Source organism: Oncorhynchus mykiss, chromosome 12 (genome assembly GCF_013265735.2).
Source record: "Oncorhynchus mykiss isolate Arlee chromosome 12, USDA_OmykA_1.1, whole genome shotgun sequence".
NCBI lineage: Eukaryota > Metazoa > Chordata > Actinopteri > Salmoniformes > Salmonidae > Oncorhynchus > Oncorhynchus mykiss.
In genome coordinates this window covers 18,289,068-18,300,676 of record NC_048576.1, presented here as the reverse complement: position 1 = coordinate 18,300,676, position 11,609 = coordinate 18,289,068, and the positions used below count along the sequence as shown (strand labels likewise).

At 41.9% G+C, this 11,609-nt stretch overlaps 1 protein-coding gene across 1 annotated transcript; it reads left to right on the top strand.

Annotated features, from left to right (window-relative positions):
• The first annotated feature begins 2,938 nt into the window (after positions 1-2,938).
• LOC110537118 (dual specificity protein phosphatase 4) lies at positions 2,939-10,707 on the top strand. Its single transcript, XM_021622903.2, has 4 exons — positions 2,939-3,452; positions 4,317-4,450; positions 5,036-5,255; positions 8,139-10,707. Exons 1-4 carry the CDS (start codon positions 3,065-3,067, stop codon positions 8,519-8,521), a joined length of 1,125 nt encoding a protein of 374 aa, XP_021478578.2. The 5' UTR covers positions 2,939-3,064; the 3' UTR covers positions 8,522-10,707.
• The last annotated feature ends 902 nt before the right edge of the window (positions 10,708-11,609 follow it).

The following is an 11,609-nucleotide window of genomic DNA, read 5'->3' as shown; positions in this document are numbered from 1 at the left end:
TGCATCTGGGTCTTACCTTGATACCTGATATCTATATAGGGTCCCACAGTTGACAGTGCATGTCAGAGCAAAAACCAAGCCATGAGGTCGAAGAAATTGTCTGTAGAGCTCAGAGACAGGATTGTGTCGAGGCACAGATCTAGGGAAGGGCACCAAAAAATGTCTGCAGCATTGAAGGTCCCCAAGAACACAGTGGCCTCCATCATTCTTAAATGGAAGAAATTTGGAACAACCAAGACTCTACCTAGAGCTGGCCGCACATCCAAACTGAGCAATCATGGAAGAAGGGCCTTGGTCAGGAGGTGACCAAGAACCCAATGGTCACTATGACAGAGCTCCAGAGTTCCTCTGTGGAGAACCTTCCAGAAGGACAACCATCTCTGCAGCACTCCACCAATGAGGCCTTTATGGTAGAGGGGCCAGGCGGATGCCACTCCTCAGTAAAAGGCACATGACAGCCTGCTTGGAGTTTGCAAAAAGGCACCTAAAGGGCTCTCAGACCATGAGAAACAAGATTCTCTGGTCTGATGAAACCAAGATTGAACACTTTGGCCTGAATGCCAAGTGTCACGTCTGGAGGAAACCTGGCACCATCTCTATGCAGCATCTGTCATGTACTGTCATGTTGTGTCTTGTCTCTGTCCTTTCCCTTCACCCTGTCTCCCTCTGCTGGTCGTTGTTAGGTTACCTTTTCTCCCCCGCTTTCCCCCAGCTGTTCCTTGTCTCCTCTTGACTACCTCGTCACCCCTTCTCCCACCTGTTCCCCTTTTCCCTCTGATTAGGTCCCTATATCTCTCTCTGTTTTTGTTCCTGTCCTTGTCGGATTCTTGTTTGTTGTGTTTCATGCCTGAACCAGACTGTCGTCATGTTTGCTGTAACCATGTCTTGTCCTGTCGGAATCTGCCGGTCCGTCTGAGCCTACCTATGTTTGGTAATTAAAGAAGCTCTGTTTAAGTTAATTCGCTTTTGGGTCCTCATTCACGCACCGTAACAGCATCATGCTGTGGGGATGTTTTTCAGCAGCAGGGACTGGTGGACTAGTCAGGATCGAGGGACAGATGAACTGAGCAAAGTACAGAGAGATCTTTGATGAAAACCTGCTCCAGAGGACCTCAGACTGGGGCAAAGGTTTACCTGCCAACAGAACAACGACCCTAAGCACACAGCGAAGACAAAGCAAGAGTGGCTTCGGGACAAGTATCTGAATGTCCTTGAATGGCCCAGCCAGAGCTGGAGATGAACCTGATCGAACATCTCTGGAGAGACCTGAAAATTGCTGTGCAGCGATGCTCCCCATGCAACCTGACAGAGCTTCAGAGAATCGGCAGAGAAGAATGGGAGAAACTCCCCAAATACAGGTGTGTCAAGCTTGTAGCGTCAAACCCAAGAAGACTTGAGGCTGTAATCACTACCAAAGGCGCTTAAACAAAGTACTGGGTAAAGGGTCTGAATACTTAAATAAATGTGATATTTCATTTTTTCATTTTTAACAAATTAGCAGCATTTTCTAAATATCAGTTTTTGCTTTGTGATGATGGGGTATTGTGTGTATATTGTATATAATAACAAAAACAATTCAATCAAATTTAGAATAAGACTGTGAAGTAACAAAATGTGGTGATGTTTGACAGAAATATAACTTTTAGAAAAAAGAGGGATTACATTTTCCACCATAACAATAAACTGAAACATCATTAATAATGGTGTCAGTAAAAAAAAATCATGGCGGATTATAATGAGATTTTCACTGATAGGGAGGGCAACAATGCTGCAAGCTATTATTATATAGGATACTAAAACAAATCCAATTGAAAACACTCTGGGGTTCTGGCACAACTCTCCATTACTGAGGCACATCCTCTAAACTTGCTTGCTGCAATTTTGTGGGCAGTCTACGAAGAACTAGTACTATTAGCCTACATTTTGCAGGGTCTTCATATAGAATGGGTTTTAGGTTATGGACAATGGTGTACCACTGTAGGTAAAAATAAACTGTGAAACATTGTATTATTTCAAAACATTCTTTGGAGCTTGACATTACCTTAGCCTAATGATGATGTGTGAATGTTCTAGAAGACAGTTAAACCTGAAGTGGAACAACAAAATGTGATTGCCTGAAACTGGGGAAATATATAGTATATATCCTGCTTTCAACACTCCTGTTGATAAAAACAAGTATCAGAAATTCCTTGCAATATATTTATTATTCTACTATGGGCTACAATAAATGCGTTAATTTATCCATATAAGTGATGAAAGCCTATAATGCAAGTTTTCTAAGAAATTCTAATAAAGGACCTACCTATATTTCTAAAACATTATCAGAGGACAGTAACAGTAGCCTACATTTGTCCAGGTTTACATAATTCCATCAATTGCTAGTATTAAATAGCTTGTTTGTGATGTTTGATGGGATGAGGACAGTACGGAGGGCATATCGTTGGCCTGATCCTGTAGGATCCTGTAAAGGCTTTGTGAGCAAACAAGAGAGGTATCCTGACCCTCTGGCACCCAGATGAGAGAAAGGGAGTAGGGGAGGGGGATCATAGCATATTCACATTCAAAGGAATATTACTTAGAATCTACAATCAAGAATGACATAAGCATATGACACATTCATAACATTTGACAAATTGATCTTCCTATGGAGGAATATAAAATAGTAGTAGGAATGATAGCCTACTAATATCGTTACAGAAAATTTGCCTTGTTAAAATAAATATAGTATTGCCTTTGACTTTGTCATTAACAAGAGAGTCAACATTTTCGAGCTTCGGCAGTGGCAACCTCATATTCTGTTGGCATTGATCGTTGGCTTTTTATGAATGAAAAGAGAGGAGAGAATTTTACTAGCGGTTGACGTCACCTCCAGCGTGACGCCACCACCCTTTTTATTGGGGCTGGCGGCAGAGGCCCCATTCATAAAACGGAAAGAGGCGGACTGCTCGTGATAGTAATGCTCTCGGGAGAATAAGAGCACAACATTGCGCAGGAGCTGCTCAGCATTAACACACATCCTGCACTCTTCGTGTTCTTCAACAGGAAAAAGATAATTGCCTTCATTATGGAGGAAAATATGGTTATTATGGATGAACTTTGCGAAATGGATTGCAACGTTTTGAAAAGGTTGTTGAAGGACGACAGTGCGAAATGCCTGGTGCTGGACTGCCGATCATTTTTGGCGTTTAGCGCTGGACACATTCGGAGCGCAGTGAATATTCGCTGTAACACCATTGTGAGAAGGCGAGCGAAGGGCTCGGTGAGTTTAGACCAGATTCTGTCGAGTGATGAAGAGGTCAAAGCCCGGCTGAAATCAGGACTGTACTCCGCTGTGATCCTCTACGACGAGAGGACGCCCGACATAGACACTGTTAAAGACGATAGCACAATCACTCTGGTGCTCAATGCAGTGTACAGAGACACATTTGGAACTGAAATATTTCTACTAAAAGGTAAATGATCCCAATGCACTTAACAGGTTATCAGAATAAAAACATGCCCAATTAGTTTTGTTTACAAGCATAAATAACACAAAAGCATGAATAATAATTTATTAGCACATATTTTTCATTATATCTGACAAATGTATTATTACAATGTTATTATTTTATTATCAGAATTATTACAAGTATTTCTTAACCAGCTTAAAATGGTACATCTAGTGCGGTTTTGTATTGCTGCACAATTCAACCCACAAACAGGCACTAGGCGCTAAGAATGAGGTAATGCAGAAAGAGCCACGTCTGGGTGCACGAGGATGTGCTGCAGCGAGTGTCTTGTGTGAGCCCCAACAATTGGATCATCTTCAAGATTTCACTTCAGCAAATGTATTAATATAAAAAAGTAATTTTAGAATGGCTTTTGTTGCCAATTGATTATTACGAGATCAACATTACATACAGGCATTGAACATTTAAACATTAAGTGTTGCCAGATAATCACAAGACTACCCTATACCCTATTTCTCAATCAATTATTATAAGTAAATGAGGAAATGCATTTTTTTTTCTCATAAATTCGACTAGGTTTTTCAATTGTCACATTTAATTTAGGTGAAAACCACTAAGCATGTCCAAATTATAAGCCTCTTTTTATTAAATGGAAATCAAATTATAATTGCTGTTCTATAATGTTTTATATAAATATTCAAATATATTTTATTTCGTTTTTATAGAGGAAAAATGACCTATGTGTATTACGCTAGGTAGGCTAATGTGTAAATGATATACGCACATGGTGAGCTATTAGGCTGTTTTGACTTGAGTGTGGCCTGTGATTAAAATATCCTAATGTCTAAAGTTAATCCTTTTTCACAGGGGGCTACGACAGATTTTTCACGGAGTATCCCGAGTTCTGTTTGAAGACCAAAACGTTATCTTCGTTCTCTAACCAGTCCAGTTTGGACGCGTGTTCTTCCTGTAGAACTCCACAGACGTCCCACCATGACCAGGTAAAGAAGGGGACGTGTTTATATCGGTGACCGAGTTGTGACCGAGTTTGACTGAATGTGTGGCATTGAGTGAAATACCAGGGGACTCGTAAATTCCAGTCATCTAGGTTTAGGCCTACTGTTGTTTTTTCGTCTCGATAAGAGCACCAGTTGTGACTCCTTTTTATCTCTCTCACTGGTGCAGGGGGTGGCATGTGTGACCAACATTGCCTGGCCTTCCTTCACTATCTGTTTTAAGCAGGCGTTATCGATACTTTTCTGCTGTTTGAAGCGGGCCCATAGCAGCAATGCCATAACAGGGCACAAATCAACAAACTGGCTGAAGATAGAGTATATTAATTTCTTGAGTTGTCATTGGCCTATATTTTATGATCCAATTTCAGACCATAATTAAAAGAAAGTGCATACCATAAATTGTAATTATCAGAACCTTTTTTTTATTGATTGCAGATTGTAATTAGGCCCTTTCTCCAGTCTTCTTAATTGTGTTACTTTGTGATGTTTGAAAGAGACATTCGGACTACATTTGCCTGTATTCTCTTTTGACTCTGTATTAATGCCAACTTTGTTTTCTATATGTTCCAGGCTGGTCCAGTGGAGATTCTTCCCTTCCTGTACCTTGGCAGTGCCTTCCATGCCTCCAAAAAGGACATGCTGGACGGCATGGGCATCTCTGCCTTACTCAACGTGTCCTCTAACTGTCCCAACCACTTCGAGGGGGTCTACCAGTACAAGTGCATTCCTGTGGAGGACAACCACAAAGAGGACATCAGCTCCTGGTTCATAGAAGCCATTGAGTTTATCGGTAAATACAATTTTCTTAGAAGAATACATGGAATCTGTCCCAAATTACACCCTGTAGTGCACTATAAAGGGAATAGGGTGCCATTTGGGACTTAGACTAATACATCATCATCATGATGAGCAGGAGGAGAATGACATGGTTTATGATGGTCCTTGTAGCTGCAGCATAGCTTAGTAGAATGTTAATTTGATCATGTGATTAAAGGTCTTCTTTTTGTAGGGAAGAGAGTGTCACTTCAATTGATTGCTCTTCAAGAACAAACATATGGTTCTTTTGATAATTACTCTGAGTGTATGAGTAATGGGTGGCAGTATTTTTCTAACCACGGTGACAAAATGTATTTAAGATAACATTTTCATTCCCAACCAATTACTAGCCTAAGTGAAAGGAGAAGATTTTAGAATAAATAATTGGTATTAAATAGACAATAAATAGTGTGCTCATGCAGAATCTCAGTGTGAGGTTTACACATGCTCAGTGTGCTCAGTTGATATGGATGATGGAGGGAGAGGAGAGCTAAATTATAGTCATTGTGGGACTACGATGGTTAGAGATTTCCATGGTTAGAGATTATCATGGTTAGAGATTATCATGGTTTGGGATTTCCATGGTTAGAGATTTCCATGGTTAGGGATTTCCATGGTTAGGGATTACCATGGTTAGAGATTATCATGGTTAGAGATGATCATGGTTAGAGATTATCATGGTTAGGGATTTCCATGGTTAAAGATTATCATGGTTAGAGATTATCATGGTTAGAGATTTTCATGGTTAGGGATTTCCACGGTTAGGGATTTGCATGGTTAGAGATTATCATGGTTAGAGATTATCATGGTTAGGGATATCCATGGTTAGGGATTTCCATGGTTAGGGAGTTCCATGGTTAGAGATTATCATGGTTAGAGATTATCATGGTTAGATATTTTCATGGTTAGGGATTTCCATGGTTAGGGATTTCCATGGTTAGAGATTATCATGGTTAGGGATTTCCATGGTTAGTGATTATCATGGTTAGGGATTTCCATAGTTAGGGATTTCCATAGTTAGAGATGATCATGGTTAGGGATTTCCATGGTTAGGGATTATCATGGTTAGAGATTATCATGGTTAGGGATTTCCATGGTTAGAGATTATCATGATTGGAGATTATCATGGTTAGAGATTTTCATGGTTAGGGATTTCCATGGTTAGGGATCATCATGGTTAGAGATGATCATGGTTAGGGATTTCCATGGTTAGGGATTATCATGGTTAGAGATTATCATGGTTAGGGATTTCCATGGTTAGAGATTATCATGATTAGAGATTATCATGGTTAGAGATTTTCATGGTTAGGGATTTCCATGGTTAGTGATTATCATGGTTAGGGATTTCCATGGTTAGGGATTTCCATGGTTAGAGATGATCATGGTTAGAGATTTCCATGGTTAGTGATTATCATGTTTAGGGATTTCCATGGCTAGAGATTACCATGCGGGAGGATAGGCTGGGCCTAGTGTCATATTCCACATGGAAGCCTGCTGCACTGGTGTGTGGAGACCCCAATATGTTTGGATGGGTGTGTGTGCGTGTTTGTAAGCGTCTATGGGCTTGAATGCATCATAGTTAGCTGCTTAGGGACCAGAGTATGACTCATCCACTGTTCTTGGGTGCGGTGCTGCGTTAGTTGGAGTTACCTTAATAGCTGTGTATGTTCACACCAGAGAATACGACTGCACTATAGAATGGGATGTTACATTTCTGTGTTTTAATTAGTATTTATTTCTACTCACATAGAGTATTTGGGTATTAGGACACACATTTTGTTGTGTGGACACTACTCATAATGGCCTCCCTTTGATAAGGGCAACTCCCCTGTGGTTGCTATTTCTCATGGTGAAAAATGCTTCTGTATGGAAAGGGCTGTAGGTGTGTTGGGTGCAGGATCAACATTTGCATGTCTTTGCTTTGGGGCACATAGCTTTGCTGTTTGTGTTTTATAGGGCTACAGACTAATATATTGCTTATGAGACACTGAGTTGTAAGAGCCTGTTGTGTAAGAACCTGTCGTGTAAGAACCTCTCGTGTAAGAACCTGTCGTGTAAGAACCTGTCGTGTAAGAACCTCTCGTGTAAGAGCCTGTCGTGTAAGAGCCTGTCGTGTAAGAGCCTGTCGTGTAAGAACCTGTCGTGTAAGAGCCTGTCGTGTAAGAGCCTGTCGTGTAAGAGCCTGTCGTGTAAGAACCTGTCGTGTAAGAGCATGTCGTGTAAGAGCCTGTCGTGTAAGAACCTGTCGTGTAAGAGCATGTCGTGTAAGAGCCTGTCGTGTAAGAGCCTGTCGTGTAAGAACCTGTCGTGTAAGAGCCTGTCGTGTAAGAACCTGTCGTGTAAGAGCCTGTCGTGTAAGAGCCTGTCGTGTAAGAGCCTGTCGTGTAAGAACCTGTCGTGTAAGAGCATGTCGTGTAAGAGCCTGTCGTGTAAGAACCTGTCGTGTAAGAGCATGTCGTGTAAGAGCCTGTCGTGTAAGAGCCTGTCGTGTAAGAGCCTGTCGTGTAAGAGCCTGTCGTGTAAGAGCCTGTCGTGTAAGAGCCTGTCGTGTAAGAGCCTGTCGTGTAAGAACCTGTCGTGTAAGAGCATGTCGTGTAAGAGCCTGTCGTGTAAGAACCTGTCGTGTAAGAGCATGTCGTGTAAGAGCCTGTCGTGTAAGAGCCTGTCGTGTAAGAGCCTGTCGTGTAAGAGCCTGTCGTGTAAGAGCCTGTCGTGTGCCAAATCAGTGAAGTTATACGTGTCTATCAAGAAAGCTTACAGATGATCCTGAGCACTATGTATTACCTATCCTGTGCATATCTACAGTATACCCTGAGTCAATTCTGGACCCCCTATCTCTCTGTGTCTCTCTCTTCAGACTCGGTGAAAGACTCCAACAGACGTGTGCTGGTGCACTGCCAGGCGGGCATCTCTCGCTCTGCCACCATCTGCCTCGCATACCTGATGAAGAAGAAGCGTGTTCGGCTAGACGAAGCCTTTGAGTTCGTCAAGCAGCGCCGCAGTATCATCTCCCCCAATTTCAGCTTCATGGGTCAGCTGCTGCAGTTCGAGTCCCAGGTGCTGGCCACATCATGCGCAGTGGAGGCTGCCAGCCCCTCGGCAGCCAGCCTGGGCCCCAAGTCTTCCTCCAGCCCTACGTCGCCCTTCATCTTTAGCTTTCCCGTCTCCGTGGTAGCACATGGCCAGCCCAGCAGCCTGGCCTACCTGCAAAGTCCAATCACAACCTCACCCAGCTGCTGATGCCCCGCCCCCACAAAGTCTCACTGCCCCATTCCTCTCACTATCCAGACCAGAGAGAGAGAGGTTATCTTCTCCTACCTGGTATAAGCTGAAATGTCCATTGACAATGAAACACTGAGGGCGCCTATCCTGCTGCCTGACACAAAAGACTGTATAGAATATGGCACTCACACGTACACCTTCATCACTATATGGTGACTAATAAATACACTCTTTCATAAAACAGGCTAAAGAACAGATGCAGTTCCTGTGTTTTAGTGTGACGGTGGACACAGGAAGGACGGGGCGGCAGAATTCTAAGTTGTTGTCCACCTTTTCCATTTCCTGTGGAGTTTTCCAAAGCCACTCCGGTCCTGTTGAGAGGGCTGAATGGCCGTGAGCAGAGATGCAGAGAAAACGAAAGCGCAAAGAGGGGAGGGGGGAGAAAGAGAGTGCTCAGTCATTTAGTGGCTTCCTGATGGAGCGCAGGAGGCTCTTCAGTTGTGACAGGTGCTTGCTAGCGTCCTATCCGGCTTCCTGTCCCTGACATCCCCATCCTCTCTCCCGCACGCCCCCTCCTCTTCTGGAGCAGGACTGCTGATGAATGACTGAATAAAAGAGTCACCCCTACGGAGGAGGAGAGGCCGCTGAGATGGAGAGACTAGCTTTCTGAGACAGTGCCAAATGAACGTCTGAACCCCTGCTACACTGCCCGGGCAACCCCTGGTGTTCCATGTAATAAGCTCGATCGGAAGAACAGATATGCTTTTGAGGGGAAAGGGGGTCTAGTCATTTCTGTTTTTTTTGTTCAGTGCCTTGTTCAGAGAAGGTATAGGATGTTTTTCCCAGCGCTTTTGGATGTGCTCAAGTGCCCCAGCGCCTTTTCTTTCCAAACAGACTGTGGCAGATAAACTGGCAAATCTCTAAACAGCAACAACAAACCATTTCAAGTCAGCACTGCAATACAGACAATGTAATCCGATCCGTTCCTCTCCCCCAAGTAGAGCAATAATGCGTTTCTCTCTCTTCCCAGTTTCCACCAAAGTACTACATTGTGTTGTGTATTTATAATCATGTTTTTAGCTTCATATGTGTGTATTCGCTAATCGATAAAGACCGGATCATTGAGAAGTGCTGTTTGCCTTACCAATAATGAATTTTTTCTAATTCACCAGATAAGAATGTTGTTATTTTTCATTCCTGTATGGAGGCATATTGTTGTCTGTTACATAGGTACTATTTCTGTTCAGACCATGGATGCTGATTGGTCTAATGCTTGTTGGAGGAGGGAGTTAGTTGGGAACAGACCTATGGCTTGTTTCTTTGTCTTATCACTGTTACTCCACCAATGTCTAGTAGATCCAGACTACTTTCTAAACTTGCCAAATGCACAATAACCAACAGGGACAATTTCCCGGCTACGCACAAACACCCCTAAAAAAACAGGCACACTGGAATGTCTGACATCACTGGGAAAAAATATATATGAGATGGTAGAAAACTGCTAGTGTGTGCTGCCACTGGACTGATTCATGTGAAATGGTTAGTTTTTCTTCTCATTTCATTCTCTGAGTGAAAATATTGCCTGGAAGTGCTGGCCCAGGCGACGATCAGAGCCAGGAGCAAAGGCTTTTGGGAAAACAGGATTTTACTCCCCTCCTCTTTTTGAAGAATGCTGGCACCTTTTATAGAGCACTTTTTAGTGATGCAATACCGTATTATAACTTTGAATTAATTTGCACATTATTATTACTATGATACCAGGTGGTAACTGATGACACCCATAATGTGCTTTTGATCTTGAACGAGGGTATGTATGTAAATGATATGAAGATGAGAGGCGTTCTCTGGTCCACAATCATTGAACAATGCAATACTTTCTACCTGTGTCAAGTGAAATGCTGTTGTCTCATCATGGCAATATCATTCATCAGGTTGACTTTTTAAAAAACTTTTCCCTATGTTTTTGTTGAATTCTATATGCTTTATTTATTCCAAAAATTCCATTGTGAAATACAACAATGTTCTTTAAAAAAAAGAAAATCTCTGTCTTACTTGCATGAAACATCATACATGGTATCTGGGAGGGACTACAGAAAGGATTCACACCCCTAGACACCCCAGCCTACACACAATACCCTATAATGTCAACGTGGAATTATGTTTTTCGAGAGTTTTACAAATTAATAAAAAATGAAAAGCTGAAATGTCTTGAGTCAATAAGTGTTTAAACCCTTTTGTTATGGCAAGCCTAAATAAGTTCAGGAGTAAACATTTGCTTAACAAGTCACATAATAGGTTGCATGGATCCACTGTGCACAATAATAGTTTAACATATTTTTTTATATGACTACCTCATCTCTGTACCCCGCACATACAATTATCTGTATGGTTCTTCGAACAAGCAGTGAATTTCAAAAACAAATTCCAACACAAAGACCAGCGAGGTTTTCCAATGCCTCACAAAGAAGGGCACCTATTGGTAGATTGGTAAAACATTTTAAAAAATAAAGCAGACATTGAATATTCTTTTGAGCATGGTATATCAATGAACCCAGTCACTACAAAGATACAGGTGTCCTTTCTAACTCAGTTGCCGGAGAGCAAGGAAACCAATGGCCAATGGTGACTTTAAAACAGTTCCAGAGTTGAATGGCTATAATAGGAGAAAACTGAGGATGGATCAACAACATTGTAGTTACTCCACAATACTAACCAAAATAATAGAGGGTAAAGAAGGAAGCCAGTACAGAATAAAGACATTCCAAACAGGCATCCTGTTTGCAATAAGGCACTAAAGTAAAACTGCAAAAAATGTGGCACAGAAATGTACTTTATTTCTGAATGCAAAGCGGTATGTTTGGGGCTAATCCAATACATCACTGAGTACCACTCTTGATATTTTCAAGTATCGTGGTGGCTGCATCATGTCATGGGTATGCTTGTCATTGGCACGGACTAGGGAGGGTTTTTTTTTTTATAAAAAGAAACGGAATATATCTAAGAACAGGAAAAATCCTGGAGAAAACCTGGTTCAGTCTACTTTCCAACAGACACTGGGAGACAAATTCACCTTCCAGCAAGAAAATAACCTAAAATACAAGGCCAA